The sequence below is a fragment of the Cicer arietinum genome, chromosome 4, assembly GCF_000331145.2.
Source record: "Cicer arietinum cultivar CDC Frontier isolate Library 1 chromosome 4, Cicar.CDCFrontier_v2.0, whole genome shotgun sequence".
NCBI lineage: Eukaryota > Viridiplantae > Streptophyta > Magnoliopsida > Fabales > Fabaceae > Cicer > Cicer arietinum.
This window is the reverse complement of record NC_021163.2, coordinates 9,322,701-9,339,780: the sequence shown is the minus strand read 5'-3', so window position 1 is coordinate 9,339,780 and position 17,080 is coordinate 9,322,701. Positions and strand designations below refer to the sequence as shown.

The 17,080-nt window shown below is 31.9% G+C and overlaps 1 protein-coding gene across 4 annotated transcripts; it reads left to right on the top strand.

The window, feature by feature from the left end:
• Positions 1 to 1,199: 1,199 nt before the first annotated feature.
• On the top strand, positions 1,200 to 10,198 carry LOC101492638 (receptor-like protein 4). Of its 4 annotated transcripts, XM_004496143.4 has the most exons (9): positions 1,209 to 1,526; positions 1,652 to 2,713; positions 2,888 to 3,038; positions 3,593 to 3,664; positions 4,405 to 4,473; positions 4,900 to 4,968; positions 5,135 to 5,212; positions 8,859 to 9,064; positions 9,686 to 10,198. In XM_004496143.4, exons 1-9 carry the CDS (start codon positions 1,436 to 1,438, stop codon positions 9,790 to 9,792), a joined length of 1,905 nt encoding a protein of 634 aa, XP_004496200.1. In that variant the 5' UTR covers positions 1,209 to 1,435; the 3' UTR covers positions 9,793 to 10,198. The 4 variants fall into 4 exon arrangements, with proteins under 4 accessions (XP_073223989.1, XP_073223991.1, XP_073223990.1 ...); XM_073367888.1 differs by lacking the exons at positions 8,859 to 9,064; positions 9,686 to 10,198 and adding an exon at positions 5,630 to 6,025 and having other exon boundaries at positions 1,200 to 1,526; XM_073367890.1 differs by lacking the exons at positions 8,859 to 9,064; positions 9,686 to 10,198 and adding an exon at positions 5,737 to 6,025 and having other exon boundaries at positions 1,201 to 1,526.
• The last annotated feature ends 6,882 nt before the right edge of the window (positions 10,199 to 17,080 follow it).

Below are 17,080 nucleotides of genomic sequence, written 5' to 3'. Positions count from 1 at the left end.
TCAACGGCACCATCCTTAAACCTGGTTTTCTTTTTTTGCCAAGAAAATTTGTTAAAACATTGAGATTTGAGTGTTGGTGGGTTGGCTAGCATAAGTAGTGGATACCATGTCATCTGAATTCACGTTTAACAATTCAAATGCAACTACTCACCCACTTAAATATAAGTATTCAGAGTACACATCTCAACTGGGAACTTAAAACTTTTCCAGCTTCAAAACAGCTCTCATTCTCATATTAATTCACTTCTATTTTATAAAAATTATAGGATAACTTTTATAAATTTCAAGAAGAGAGTAATGCACATTCTAGTTTGAATTTATTATAAGCCGAAATAATTAATGTAAGAATATTGTATCTTTCACGGTATGGTTGATTAAGTCAAAGTATGCAATGCAATTTTTCACGATTAGATGAGTTCTTTTTGGATGCTGAACGATCACTTTCTAGCTACAAAAATATTTTTTCTAAATATATAAGAAAGAAAATGTTGATTTGCACCAAAAAAAATTTGGCGTAAAAATTCTATAAGAACCGATATGATTAATTTGCACAAAATGGAGGGACGTAAGGCCTTAATTCATGTTGGTTTTTACGGTATTCTTTAGATACAATTTAACTAGAGTAAAGCGTAATATAAGAAGATCATTAATTGTTATTCTAATAAATTTATAATTAATTATGATATTTAATTTTAATTTATTAATAATACATTGTAATTATTTAATTTACTCTTTAAAGTGAACTCTTGACTATAAATGAGCTGAATTCATTTTTATGAATGGTTAATAGTAAAAAGGAGAGTCAAACATAATATAGAGAAAAAATACTTACTTTCTAACATGAGAACAAAATTCAGATAAATTTACTTAAATATTTTTATATAATTTTTGATTTAATTAAATATAAATTTATTAAATCTATAATTCTTTAAAAATTTATTATAACTATAAAATATATATTTTATTTTAAAAATCATAAAATAAATATATTTAAGAAAATACACGTATGTGTTGCTGTTGGATAAAATAAACGTAGTCCCAGTGCACGTCCATTTAAAACAATATACCGGAATATGTACCGAAAACAATATATATAGTAGACAGTTGAGAAATAACGGCCATTTAAAACCGAAACTTTGTAGAGTAAATTAAATCATTGATTCACATCATAAGTACTAGTTAGGTGTGTTTATTGATTGATTTGGTAAAGTTGTTGTTTTAAAGTAGTGAAAACTTAAGATCACACAGAGAAGAAGGTAAGAAACAGAGTTTTTTCTTTATAGAAAAAGAAAGTGTTTGGTTGACTCCACTCCAAAAAGCGTGGATTCAACCCAATTCTCCCGCTAATCTCGCCTCTTCATACCAATTTCCCTGCTTTATTTCCCCAAAACCTCATTCTCTTTCACTCTTCCTTCTCAACTAAAACCATCACACCATGATTCTACCCCATTTCTTCTTCTCCTTCTTGTGCATCATCATCATCACTACCACCTCCACCCAAACTCCATCTCCACCTTACCCCTACGGTAAGTGGTAACTACTCTTACTCTTACTCATTAACATTTTCACTTTATGTATCAATCTAGATAATCATTTCACATTTCACATACATTAATTAATTTAATTCCATATTACATATTACATATTGTAGGTCTGTCATCCTACCACATTAACTGCGGCACTTCAACAAACACAACAGACTCCTTCAACACAACCTGGCTCTCCGACCGTTTCTACACCGCCGGCTCCACCTCCCTCGTCTCTGAACCTCTCCGCTTCAACCTCCCCTCTGAAAAGACCCTCCGCTTCTTCCCTCCCTCTTCCTACGGCAAAAAAAACTGCTACTCTTTCCCCTCTCTCCCCTCCTCTCGCTACCTCCTCCGCACCTTCACCGTCTACGACAACTACGACGCCAAGTCCCGTCCCCCTTCCTTCGACGTTTCCATCTCCGCCACCATCATTTTCAACTGGCGCTCTCCCTGGCCTGAATCCACTTCCCGTAACGGCGCTTACTCCGATCTCTTCGCATTCCTCCACACTCCCTCCGCCTCCGATCTCTGCTTCTACGGCTACGCCACCGACGCTCCTATTGTCTCGTCTATCGAACTCTTTCCTGTCGATTCCGCTTCCTATGACTCCAACTCCACCGGAGAAAACTTCGTTCTCGTTAACTACGGTAGAATTTCATGCGGCTCCGATGATCACTGGGGTTCTGGTTTCACCAACGACACCGACAACTTCGGTCGGTCATGGCAACCGGACGAAACATTCAGAACTGGACCGGATGAAGCCGAAGCCGTCAGAGTTTTGTCAACGGAGAATACCGTTAGCGGCGCTAACAGAGAGCCGAATTATTTTCCGATGAAGCTGTATCAAACGGCTGTGACTACGGAGCATTCGTTGGAGTACGAATTGGGTGTGGACGCAAAGATGGACTATATGGTGTGGCTGCATTTCGCTGAGATTGATTCGAGCGTGAAAAAAGCTGGAGAGAGAGTGTTTGATGTGCTCGTCAATGGAAACAATGCAACAAGAGTTGATATATATAAAGAAGTGGGAAGTTTCGCTGCTTTCACTTGGCATTACACTGTCAAAAACTTGAGCACTAATGTTTTGGGGATAAAGCTTGTAGCTGTTTCTGGTGCCCCTCTTATTTGTGGCTTTGAAAATTATGCATTGGTACCTAAAGACCCTTCCACTCACCCTCTCCAAGGTCTCTCCTTTCCCCATAATTAGTATTTTCTTTCTTCTTTCATTTGTTGTCAATTACAATAAAACTTATATGTTAGGTAACACTAACCCCTCAAATTGAAGGCGTGTCAATCACTTATATCCGGTGTCTCTGTATGTGTTAGTGTTTTATAGTTTATGGGTGATTGTTTTGTAGTAAGTGCTATGAAGGCATTGAAGGAATCGCTTCGTGTTCCGGGTAGAATGGGTTGGAATGGTGATCCTTGTGCTCCTACAACTTGGGATGCTTGGGAGGGTGTTACCTGCCGTATGAGTGATGATAAAACTACTCTCCTCATTACTGAAATGTAACCACTTTTATGCTATTTTGCTCTTACTCTCAGCTCACATATTAATAACTAACATTTCATGTTCCAAGTAGTGGCTGAATACATAAATTGTACTAATATGCATGGTGCTCTATCCCATATGATCATTTCATGAGGAAGGTTCTTCAGTTTTTACATGTAATTTTGTGATTAAATTGTTCTGCCCCTCCTGCTTATATATGCATGCTTCCTTCCTTCAGTCAAGTGTAAGGTTTATGGTAGAATAGGTTCAATAATTCGATTGGTAAATAAATGGACAGATGGTGGGTTAATATAACAGACTTTTGATATCTTTTTGTTTGAACATATAACATTTTCCTTGCATAAGGAACTTCGGTTAGATATATAGTTGCTAATGTATTCAACTCCTGCTTCACAAATGCTTATATAGTTAAAATACTAAACCAAAAACAGAAAATTTAAGAAGGTTCAAGTTACATACGCATCTTCTTCAGACAATAGTTCGTCATCCTTATTTACTTTCCTCTACCTGCAGAGCTTTGAATTTATATTTGTTCCTATTTTCATTACAGAAATCTTGGCAGTCAAGGCTTAAAAGGGAACATAAGTGGCCAGATCAGTCTTTTGTCAGATTTAGTAAGCCTGTGAGTATGATCAGCTGCCAAACTTTTTTACATCTTGCATACCGTGCTGCACATAATGCTGACATGCATTAAGAATATACCGTTTAACCTAGATTTGTAAATTTTTCCCATTTTCTTGCAATAGTCATGATCTGAGGTTACTTTATATTAAGTTATGTATTCTTCCCCTCAATTTCGAACACTTTGACCATTCGATTTCAAAATGATCAGCAATGGTACTTTTATTTATGTGGCTACAATATTTATCTTTTTATATGGTGAACAGTCTGGTAGAATAATGATGTACAATAGCACCTCCTGCATTTTACCTGTGGAGTGAACAGAACACTCCAGCCAGTGCAAGGATTTCAATGCCTCATGCATCATGCTTACCCTTTTCTGAATTTATTTGTCCTTTTTTTTATAGGCAAAAATTAGTAGTTAGATTAGTTTCCCTAGGGTTGGACCTCATTCTTATAACTTCTTTGGCGTCTTTTAGCTCACCAAATAATAGTGAATTTATTTGTCCTTGATATTGTAATTAGAGTTCCTTACATATTCTAGTGCAAACCTCAATCTTCTATCCACGTTCATTATCTATAATCTAGTGCTGCTCCCTAGTGCACATGGGCTACAGCATAATCTTGCATCCCTAGTATGCCATCTGATTTCTGGTGCGTGCAGCATGTGTTTTCCTAGATTAATTTCGTTCATGTTCATATTTGTTTCAATATATTGGTAACTTTTCTTTGATTTTACAGGAACTTGAGTTCTAATTCCTTAGGGGGCGGAATACCATCAGCACTAGGCCAAAAATCCCTGATACAAGTGTAAGATCAGATGTTATCTGTTAGATAAGATTTTTTTTAGATGTTATCCAAAATAATACATTAACATTTGCCTTCGTTTATTTGGTAGACAGTTTCCAATATTTCTACTCATTAAAAAGTCACACTTTGTCATCATATACTTAATAATACGGTATATGTTAAGGTCTATATCTTTTTCTTGCACATATTTTTGTGAGCTTAAAATGCCTGAATTTAACTCCGAAGTCATTTACAATTATGTGATGGATGTATCTCATTATATTGAAAACAACCCAACACAGACAAGAAGTGTTGCTCAGTAAATGGGAATTAATTCCATGCACAATGCTGAGATCCACATAGGGACACATGTTCTGTTGGTAATACGAAAAGGAAAATTTAACTACTTATTATTTATTTGATGATATTCTTTTTATTTTTCTGTAGGGATTTATCCAACAATCAGTTAATGGGCTCTATACCTGACAGTTTGACATCTTCAAACTTGCAGCTTGTGTAAGCATTCGTTGTATTGATTAATGTGTTCGTCTTTTACGTACATAGTTAGTACCTTGACAATAAATAAATTCTCTAATCCTTGTTCTTTACTGGGTGTCTCTTTTATTCTCCAAACATGTTATACTTCAGTTTGTTTTATAATACAATACAATGTATCATTCAGGCTATTGAATGGTAACCTATTGGAAGGACGAGTGCCAGAGCAACTTTATTCTGTTGGTGTGCACGGTGGAGCTATTGAGTAAGTCACTTTAATACGCTAGTTTACTCAATCTGATTCTGCATGATGTTGTGTTCAATTGACATGTTGGGTAAGGATAACTTAAGCTATTGAGTATGTGATAGAACACTACAAATTAAGAGAAATGAGGGCCCAAATAATGGGGCCCATTCTGGCCACTCAACCAAGTCACACACTTCACACACATTCAGTTTCTAGAATGATGGATGGAGGGAATAAATGCTAGTAACAATGTCTGTTATTCTACTGATATTCCATTAAAGAGGGGGGAGTGGGAAAGACATTCAGTTTCAAGAAGGATGAATAAAAGGAATAAAAGCTAATTAATAATTTCATTTATTTTATGTTATAAGAATGAGGGAATAGGAAGAGGGGCAACTTTGCTTTGGTTTAGGAGTTCTTACAACTTTGGTCTAGTTCTTTTTTCTGCATTTTCAGATTTCCAGCATTGTAAAAGCTTCAGAGCTCATCAATTCTAATCAATAAAATTGTGTTTTCTATCATTGGTCCGACCTGCCGGGTAGAGATAGAAGCTAGCGAAACCGGATGCCACCGAAAATGTCTGACAAAGTTGAGGCTTTGGAGATAAGAATGGCTGAGATGGAAGATTCACTGCTTCAAACCTTGAATGAATTTCGTCATGCTAATTTGACAGAATTTGCAAAACTGTTGAATCTGGGGTGTAGCAGATAACCGAGGAGCCAATTACGGAAATACTAGATGGCAGTGAAGAAGGTGGAGCTGCCATCATTTGATGGTGATGATCCAGTGGGGTGGATCACGCGAGCAAGACATATTTTGAGGTACAGGGAATATCTGCCTCCTGCATTTTACCTGTGGAGTGAACAGAACACTCCAGCCAGTGCAAGGATTTCAATGCCTCATGCATCATGCTTACCCTTTTCTGAATTTATTTGTCCTTTTTTTTATAGGCAAAAATTAGTAGTTAGATTAGTTTCCCTAGGGTTGGACCTCATTCTTATAACTTCTTTGGCGTCTTTTAGCTCACCAAATAATAGTGAATTTATTTGTCCTTGATATTGTAATTAGAGTTCCTTACATATTCTAGTGCAAACCTCAATCTTCTATCCACGTTCATTATCTATAATCTAGTGCTGCTCCCTAGTGCACATGGGCTACAGCATAATCTTGCATCCCTAGTATGCCATCTGATTTCTGGTGCGTGCAGCATGTGTTTTCCTAGATTAATTTCGTTCATGTTCATATTTGTTTCAATATATTGGTAACTTTTCTTTGATTTTACAGGAACTTGAGTTCTAATTCCTTAGGGGGCGGAATACCATCAGCACTAGGCCAAAAATCCCTGATACAAGTGTAAGATCAGATGTTATCTGTTAGATAAGATTTTTTTTAGATGTTATCCAAAATAATACATTAACATTTGCCTTCGTTTATTTGGTAGACAGTTTCCAATATTTCTACTCATTAAAAAGTCACACTTTGTCATCATATACTTAATAATACGGTATATGTTAAGGTCTATATCTTTTTCTTGCACATATTTTTGTGAGCTTAAAATGCCTGAATTTAACTCCGAAGTCATTTACAATTATGTGATGGATGTATCTCATTATATTGAAAACAACCCAACACAGACAAGAAGTGTTGCTCAGTAAATGGGAATTAATTCCATGCACAATGCTGAGATCCACATAGGGACACATGTTCTGTTGGTAATACGAAAAGGAAAATTTAACTACTTATTATTTATTTGATGATATTCTTTTTATTTTTCTGTAGGGATTTATCCAACAATCAGTTAATGGGCTCTATACCTGACAGTTTGACATCTTCAAACTTGCAGCTTGTGTAAGCATTCGTTGTATTGATTAATGTGTTCGTCTTTTACGTACATAGTTAGTACCTTGACAATAAATAAATTCTCTAATCCTTGTTCTTTACTGGGTGTCTCTTTTATTCTCCAAACATGTTATACTTCAGTTTGTTTTATAATACAATACAATGTATCATTCAGGCTATTGAATGGTAACCTATTGGAAGGACGAGTGCCAGAGCAACTTTATTCTGTTGGTGTGCACGGTGGAGCTATTGAGTAAGTCACTTTAATACGCTAGTTTACTCAATCTGATTCTGCATGATGTTGTGTTCAATTGACATGTTGGGTAAGGATAACTTAAGCTATTGAGTATGTGATAGAACACTACAAATTAAGAGAAATGAGGGCCCAAATAATGGGGCCCATTCTGGCCACTCAACCAAGTCACACACTTCACACACATTCAGTTTCTAGAATGATGGATGGAGGGAATAAATGCTAGTAACAATGTCTGTTATTCTACTGATATTCCATTAAAGAGGGGGGAGTGGGAAAGACATTCAGTTTCAAGAAGGATGAATAAAAGGAATAAAAGCTAATTAATAATTTCATTTATTTTATGTTATAAGAATGAGGGAATAGGAAGAGGGGCAACTTTGCTTTGGTTTAGGAGTTCTTACAACTTTGGTCTAGTTCTTTTTTCTGCATTTTCAGATTTCCAGCATTGTAAAAGCTTCAGAGCTCATCAATTCTAATCAATAAAATTGTGTTTTCTATCATTGGTCCGACCTGCCGGGTAGAGATAGAAGCTAGCGAAACCGGATGCCACCGAAAATGTCTGACAAAGTTGAGGCTTTGGAGATAAGAATGGCTGAGATGGAAGATTCACTGCTTCAAACCTTGAATGAATTTCGTCATGCTAATTTGACAGAATTTGCAAAACTGTTGAATCTGGGGTGTAGCAGATAACCGAGGAGCCAATTACGGAAATACTAGATGGCAGTGAAGAAGGTGGAGCTGCCATCATTTGATGGTGATGATCCAGTGGGGTGGATCACGCGAGCAAGACATATTTTGAGGTACAGGGAATATCTGAAGAAGTGAAGGTTCGTTTGGCGAAAATTAGCATGGAGGGAGCAACCATTCATTGGTTTAATCTTCTATGTGAAACAGAGGATGACCTCACATGGTTAAAGTTGAAGGAAGCGTTGATTGAGAGATATGGAGGAAGAAAGAGCGGTAATCCATTCGAAGAATTGAAAGATCTTCAACAAACTAGAGATGTGGAAGAGTACATTTTAGATTTCGAATATTTCTCTTCCCCTCCCTGAAGAACAATACCTTGGGTATTTTTTAGGTGGCCTCCAACCAGAGGTACGTTTGCGAGTAAGGACCTTCAACCCTAAGACACGTGTGGAGGTGATGAAATTAGCTCGTGATGTTGAAACAGAGTTACGGGGCGTGTTGAATTGTAGTGAAAGCGAAGGTGGAGGTCGTTCGCGAAACTGGAAAGGGGGAAGAGAAGGAAGTAATGGATCTGGACGGGTTTTTTTCCAAGCTGCATAGTTCTTTTTTTTATTAAAAAATATTTAGGGTGAGGGGTTGGTGTCTCAGTCCAAGATAGGGTTCAATGATAAACCCACCAGCTTTGCATGGATGCTCGGGCTAAAATTGTCTAATAAAACTAAGTACTAACCATAGTTGTTATCTAACATGCTACAATTGTACTACATGCAAAAGAAACTTTATGCAGTCACATTTATCAAAAGGACGGTATTATAATAATTATATATAATCCAATGAGAAATAATCTCTATTCTATGCTTACTTTGATTTGTTTTCATTCAGTCTCTCTGGCAACAAGGGTTTGTGTGGTGTACCATCTCTACCATCATGTCCTATGTTTTGGGAGCATGGCAGATTATCGACTCCGGGTAAAATTGCAATAAGCTTGTCATGTCTTTTTGTTTTCTGTGTGGTGCTGCTGCTGGTATATGTCTACATCAGAAGGAAAAGGAACGATTATGACTTTGGTCTTCCCCATGAAATAATGGGTGAGTCTGATTTGAATAAGATTATGTTTTTCATTATTCTTAAGCAGCATATAAATAATTAAATATACTTAATACATATAGGATTTGATTCTTGTGCTGTATTTATGTTTGATTTTCTTGTACTCGCAAAGGAACCTTTGGCATGATTATTGAAGACATCCTTCATAAATCAGATTTTTATTGGGAGTTTATGTGTATTATGTCAGTCTTCAACACATGTTCCATTATGTGCTTAAGGTGGCAAGATAACAATTTATTGCATGCACATGTTTTATAGGAATTTATAAACCGAGTACAGTTTGGAATCTTCTATCATACATGTAATCATTGTTTTGTTCTACTCATAATTAACTTCCATTTCACATCTAAAAATGGGTTGGGGTCAACTAAGTAGAAGTCATATCTCTATAGTGGCCTTGCACATAGCTCTGGCCATATTTTTGTATTGTCCTTCATATAAAAAGTTTACTTTGAGCCATTTAAATTTCACCAAATGACTGGGAGATGTTTGTTTTCTGTTATAGATGTCAGTTGTATATTTTTAGAATAAAAAGTTGTATTTATGAACCTCAGATATTCGAAGCCTGTGCTAATTTCAACTTTTTATGGCTTCTTTTGCAGCTCTAGCCTCCAAGAGAAACCGATATCAGAGGCAGAAATCATTGATGCTTCTTGAGCTGGAGAGCCAACATGCCAAGGGATTACCTTCACCTTTTACTCCACAGTAACAAGTTTTAATGAAAATAGAAGATTGATTACACATTTTTCAGCTAAATATACATCTTTACTGCATAAAGAAAATAATTCAATGTAAGCTTGCAGCAACAGAGTTCGACCCTGACGCAACAAAATGCTGCTTCAGCACGAGGATTCTGCCTGTTATGCGTTGGCATGCACTTTGACAATCGTTTCCTGAACCATCTTATAAGAGGCAGGCTCTGGCAATATAACTAGCCTTCAAATTTCAACAGGGGCGGAGGGAGAGGGGACTGGCGGGTGCCATGGTCCCTCCAAAATTCATAGATTCATTTGAATTATATATTGTCAATTATTATATGGCTCTATAATAAGCTAATTGTTAAGCAATTTATACATAAAAATATAGTTAAATGTGTATTTTGTTAGTTATTTTGATTTTCAAAAGTGTCTTTCATTAGTTAGTTTGATTTTCAAATGTGTGTTTTATTAGTCAATTTAGTCCATAAAATTACTAACAAAGAGGAATTTGATTATGTGTTTAATTTCGATATATTTAAGATTATAGTGGTCGTATGTCACACGTTTTAGAAACCAAAATATTCATTACTTTTATATATAAATACTGAAGTTTTAGTCATAGTTCCCTGAATATTAATTATTGGCTCCGTCACCGCTTTCAATGAATGCCTGTAGGAACAAAAACTCTATGGTACAAGTTTGGTGTCCAGTTTTTCATGTTACATAAATTTTGATCAAAATAGTAAGCTAGTTTTATTTTACAATGTATTGTCTATAGCTTTTTGTATTTATTTATACCACCAAGTAAAGCATGATAAACTGTATATTTGATCTGCAAGCTTTTGATGCGTATGTATAAATGTTATGGCATTGCAAGTTAAGTCTGTTGTATTGTCTTATTCTTGCCACAGTTGTGTTACAAAATAGAGAACTATTCCTTCCTTAATTACTTGTTTATTTATCGCACTAGTTCCTTGAGGTATAAATCTTTATTTCAATATGAAAATTCTTGAGCTAATTCCTAGTAGATTATCGAGGGAATACATTGATGAGCTAATTCCTAATAGATTCTTGAGGATATTTTAGAGAGAGTATCATTTTGAAAATAAAAATTACCATTAAAAAAAAAAACTGTTAATGCTTGTTTATATTTCATTCAAAAAAATGTGTTAATTTGGCTTATATTATGTTCCAGAGGATAATATTAGAGTTTTAACAATACTGCATTTTAGGATTGGATTTGAACTCATAACTTTTTTGATTAATTTGAAAGGTGTTTTTGAGTTAGGAGGAAGTCCTTTATAAACGGGAAAACAATTTTTAGTCAATATAAATTTGTTTTCATTATTATTAGGTCCAATGAAATTTAATCTAAGATGAGTACTAGACTTTTGAATGGGCCAGGCCCTACAAAGAGCTGTATTTGAATCAACCTAATCTCGTAGGTGCCATCGACCAAAAAATAAAAGTATAGTCGATGCCTAGCTCTAACTGGACTAATGGCTCAAACATATTTTGGTGTACTTTCCCTTGTTAGAGACAATGCCACAATGGTGGTTAGTAAGTAAAGGATTAAGCTTTGAGCGAGAGTGCTAAATAATAAATATACTCTAGCTTTGATCATTCCAAAATAAACTTGGCATTGTCAGGATAGTCCATTGTGTATGCAATACCTCTGGCCTTTGTAAAATTGAGTTAAAAGAAAAATCGATGGAATTAGTTCAATTTCAAATCAAATACATCCATTTTTTTTGACATAATTTTATTTATATTTAAAGTAAGAGGGACTAGTAGGTAAAAGTTAACTCCAAACATCTATATATCTTAAGAACACTTATTAAAGAATCATAAATAGAAATTTTGTATTGAAAAACAATAAATTTAATTTTTTAAATAGTTAAAAACACAAATTTCAATACATTTTAAATAAAATATTTCTATATTTAGTATCTTCATGTCACTTGTATGGTTATTCATAACCATATGTGCAGATCTACTAGCCTTTTAGACACCTTTTATAACTCAAAAACAATATTAGAGTTGATGTTTTGACTAAAAATAATCTACTATTTATTTCAAAAAAAATTCCTTATCTATGATAGTCACAAATGACGTGTTATGTTGATATATTTATATGAAATAAAGTTTCATTTGACATGAAATATATCAAATAAACAAAATCATATTTAAGAGTTAAACTCTTAAGTGTCAAGTGTAAGTATAAAGTTCGACACTTGATAAAAATAAGTATATTAAGTAATATATAAACAAAAAGATTTATATATTCAGTATCTTTTGATTTAGGATGAAGATTTAATGTCAAAAATATTTATTTGATTTTTGATGTGAATATTCCTTGATATTTTAGTATCATAGTCGTGCAATTTTGTTGCATAATTATTTTGTACCTTATAAAATAGGTGATATTCCCTCTGATTTCCCCCTCATTTTCTTTCACTTTTAGGATCTCTATTTATATGATTCCCATTTTTTATGGTGCAGAATTAAGATGCTTCTAGATTACAAGCGTGGGATTAAAATTCCAAAATCAATATACTTATAGAGGACTAAAAGTAATAAGGGAATAAAAGGAAAACTACTAATCCTTTTCATTGCATAAAGCAAAAACATTAACTAGGACTTAAGACGTATCACTGAACATTTTCATGGCATATATTTGCCCTTCTTTGAGTTAGAGAAAAATAAGTATTTAATTTGTTGTATACATTTTATCTCTCTCTTAAAAAAAAGTGTACAATATATATTTTTAACTAGAGATGAGAAAATGTTAGGCCGTCCGTCATAAATTTATAGTTTAGTCTATTTATAGTTTGACCTATTTAATAAAAAGACTATGATCAAACTATTTTTAAAGCCTATTTATTTAAATCGGTTAGACTAGGCTTATAAAAAAATCTATTAGGCCTTACAGATCGACCTATATATATTTTATTATTTATTAACATTATTTTTTTTACTTATTTTAAAGTCTATCAATTAGATCATCACTCCGTAGTCATTTCATATTTGGTAGTCGTTCCATATTATTTTCGTTCTTTTTTTCTCATGTTCTTTTCAAGTTGAATCGTTTATTTTATTATATATAATATGTAAGATTTCAATATTTATACTACTTCAAATTTTTTTTTTCTTTTATCTTTGTATTCCTTTGGTAAAGTTAGCCTTTGCAAAATCTCTTAAAAATCTTCTAGAAAACTCTATTAATTTGTTCTTATTTTAGGTTTTATAAATAAAAATAAATCTTAAATCAAAACAGTATATGCAAATTTGAAAAAAATTAATAAAAGTAATGCATAAAATAGGTGCAGTCCCTTTAGAAGTCTTTCAAAGTTGATAATAATATTAATTATATTAGTATTGAATATCTTCGAGTTTGTTTGAGAGGTAATCATAGGTGCGTTTGTTTCAAGAAAAAATCTATTCTTTGAAATCAAAAATCATTTTTAGGGTTTAAAATGTATTTGTTTCAGCTGAATAAGACTTTTTAAATATTTTAATGTGAATAAGATTTTTAAACAGACTTTCAGGTCAGACCAAACTTTTAAAAATACCAAGTTATGGAAAAAAAAAAAGCCTATGATAGGCCGTAGACCAGACTTACGTCTAAAAAATTAATCGTAGATCAGACTCAGACCTTTCAAAGTCTAGTCTGACCTGACTTATTACCATTCATATTTTCAATGTAGAATTTGGTACACATACATCTGATCTTGTCTCATTATGTTCATATTTAGTTATGAAAATGTTATGATACTAACATAACAAAAAAATTATATTAAAATTATAATTTAATTTATATTCATCCTCAGTATAAAAACCCGTCAATTAATCATAAATGTTAAATTATATTATTTGACTTTTCTTATAACTATTTATAAAACTATTTACATATAATTAATTGGGATTTATCGATTTTGTAAAAACTCTTATATTAACTGTGCATAAATATTAAAATATAAAATAACAAAATAGTATTACAATGTAATTTGATTAGAAATTTACGTAAATTGTAAAAAAACTTATACGGTTAGCTGGTACATAACAATTAATATATCGTATTATTAACATTTAATTGAGACGCGTCCTTCAGGGGAGTCAACAACAAACATGCATATATGCACAAGGGCTGTTGGGTCAGACTTGTTAATTGCATTTCATTTTATTTTCTCTCTACCAATAAACTCTTTGAGAATACAACGACATTTCGATATGTTCCAATTTAGAAAGTAGAATTTTGATCTTGGTATTGACTTTGACCAAAACAAAATTGATAAAGTAGTAGACACTTAGGCAAGTGTGGAAATTGACTTTTTAACGAGCATCCAACGAATACATGACTTTAAAGACCCAACAAGTTAATTATTTATATGAATAATGTTTGAAACTTTTTCTATTCGTCCAGCCATGCTTTCACTGAAAAGACTAATTCAAACTCAATAAGTGTATAATATACTTCATGAATATTATTGTAATATTATAATGAGATATTGTTTTTATTGATATTATTGTAATATTATAATATACTTCATGAATATTATTGTAATATTATTGTAATTCAAACTCAATAAGTGCAAGTATAACTTCAATGTATATTGTTATTAATGTATTCAACACGTTGTTTTTATTGATTTTAATATATATATCCGACACACTTGCGAACCTACACTAATTATTTATTAGGAGATTAATTAATTGTCTACAACAATTCCTAAGTTATACTTATATAGAATTATTATGCTTTTATAATTTATAATATTTTAACCTTGTTTGCGCTGGCTTAACCAGGCAATCCAGATCTATTATTAGAAAATCAATAATTAATTAGGTATCTCTCAATGCTTAGCAAAATATTAAATTTAAGGAAATGCAAATGGTTGTCCTTGTCAAATGATATATAAGCTCTTGTTTAGTAGTATTTCCCAGGACTTCTATCCAGAACGAATAAGTATGACAAAGTTTCTGATTCAATTTTATAAGGAAAATATGTATGATTTTTTTAAAGTAATTAAAAACATGTCAATGGTTTTTTTTTACTAAAAATAAAATAAAAATTATTTTCACAAAACGACTTAAGAAGACACGAGAGACAATCACTTAAGAGAAAACGTTAAAGTTAAAAACAATATATAACTGTGCATAAATATTAAAATATAAAATAACAAAATAGTATTACAATGTAATTTGATTAGAAATTTACGTAAATTGTAAAAAAACTTATACGGTTAGCTGGTACATAACAATTAATATATCGTATTATTAACATTTAATTGAGACGCGTCCTTCAGGGGAGTCAACAACAAACATGCATATATGCACAAGGGCTGTTGGGTCAGACTTGTTAATTGCATTTCATTTTATTTTCTCTCTACCAATAAACTCTTTGAGAATACAACGACATTTCGATATGTTCCAATTTAGAAAGTAGAATTTTGATCTTGGTATTGACTTTGACCAAAACAAAATTGATAAAGTAGTAGACACTTAGGCAAGTGTGGAAATTGACTTTTTAACGAGCATCCAACGAATACATGACTTTAAAGACCCAACAAGTTAATTATTTATATGAATAATGTTTGAAACTTTTTCTATTCGTCCAGCCATGCTTTCACTGAAAAGACTAATTCAAACTCAATAAGTGTATAATATACTTCATGAATATTATTGTAATATTATAATGAGATATTGTTTTTATTGATATTATTGTAATATTATAATATACTTCATGAATATTATTGTAATATTATTGTAATTCAAACTCAATAAGTGCAAGTATAACTTCAATGTATATTGTTATTAATGTATTCAACACGTTGTTTTTATTGATTTTAATATATATATCCGACACACTTGCGAACCTACACTAATTATTTATTAGGAGATTAATTAATTGTCTACAACAATTCCTAAGTTATACTTATATAGAATTATTATGCTTTTATAATTTATAATATTTTAACCTTGTTTGCGCTGGCTTAACCAGGCAATCCAGATCTATTATTAGAAAATCAATAATTAATTAGGTATCTCTCAATGCTTAGCAAAATATTAAATTTAAGGAAATGCAAATGGTTGTCCTTGTCAAATGATATATAAGCTCTTGTTTAGTAGTATTTCCCAGGACTTCTATCCAGAACGAATAAGTATGACAAAGTTTCTGATTCAATTTTATAAGGAAAATATGTATGATTTTTTTAAAGTAATTAAAAACATGTCAATGGTTTTTTTTTACTAAAAATAAAATAAAAATTATTTTCACAAAACGACTTAAGAAGACACGAGAGACAATCACTTAAGAGAAAACGTTAAAGTTAAAAACAATATATTCTTTTTATATATCCCTTCTATAAAAAATAAAAAAAAAAAAAAAAAAAAAAAAAAAAAAAAAAAAAAAAAAAAAAAAAAAAAAAAAAAAAACTCAAAATGGACTCCGCTTTAAAAAAATCCTAAAGGCATGGAATCCAAATTCAAATTAAATTTCACTACTAAGAAATCAAATTAACAAGATAATCCTTTTTGTTCGAATTAAAATTTAAATAAATTTTTATTATGAGAATTTCAATTTCATTTATGTTGCTTACACTACTCAATAATTGTCAATAAGTAACTATAATTTTTTTCTATCAATTTTTTTAGTGTTTGATTGAAATTTAATGTAAAAATCAAGTGGTTAATACATTGCGGTTAAGAATAAATTGTTTGAGAAAATTTGAATTTAAATTATAACCGAAATAATCTAAATTTCATCATATTTTATTTATCTTATAATCGAATTTTATAGCTTAATTAGTAGTAGAAATGAATGGACGGCAACACTTATCCTTAATACTTCAAAAAAAAAAAAACTATTTATTTCTATGAAGTGGAAGGAAGAGCGAGAAATTCATAATATATGAACACATATATTCACGAGGTGGAAGGGAGGCGAAAATTTCCTGATATAAAAACACATATTCGGACAGTATTTCATATAATGTGGGTTTCTTAAACATGTTGTGATGGAAAACCTTAGCAAATCCACTATTTTACTGAAAGTTTCATGATTGAAAAAATATTTGAGAAAACAAAGAGACCTTTTTAATTATTATACAATCAAAACTCAAACAAAATTGTGATTTTACAAAGTTATTTTTTTATTAACTATTGATATATTCTTATTAAAATTATTATAAATAAAAAGTAGATAATAATAATTTAGGAGTGATAAACATAATATTAATTAAAAGATATAATTAAAAAAATTATATTAGAAATTAAAAGTAATACTCTTTTTAAGAACAG

What these genes read in the sequence shown, in the direction of transcription:
- LOC101492638 (XM_004496143.4), top strand. Translation starts at nt 1,436, where the DNA reads ATGATTCTACCCCATTTCTTCTTCTCCTTCTTGTGCATCATCATCATC. An exon ending in ATCTCCACCTTACCCCTACG is followed by an intron (nt 1,527 to 1,651) that starts GTAAGTGGTAAC and finishes TACATATTGTAG; the next exon opens with GTCTGTCATCCTACCACATT. An exon ending in ACTCTCCTCATTACTGAAAT is followed by an intron (nt 3,039 to 3,592) that starts GTAACCACTTTT and finishes TTTTCATTACAG; the next exon opens with AAATCTTGGCAGTCAAGGCT.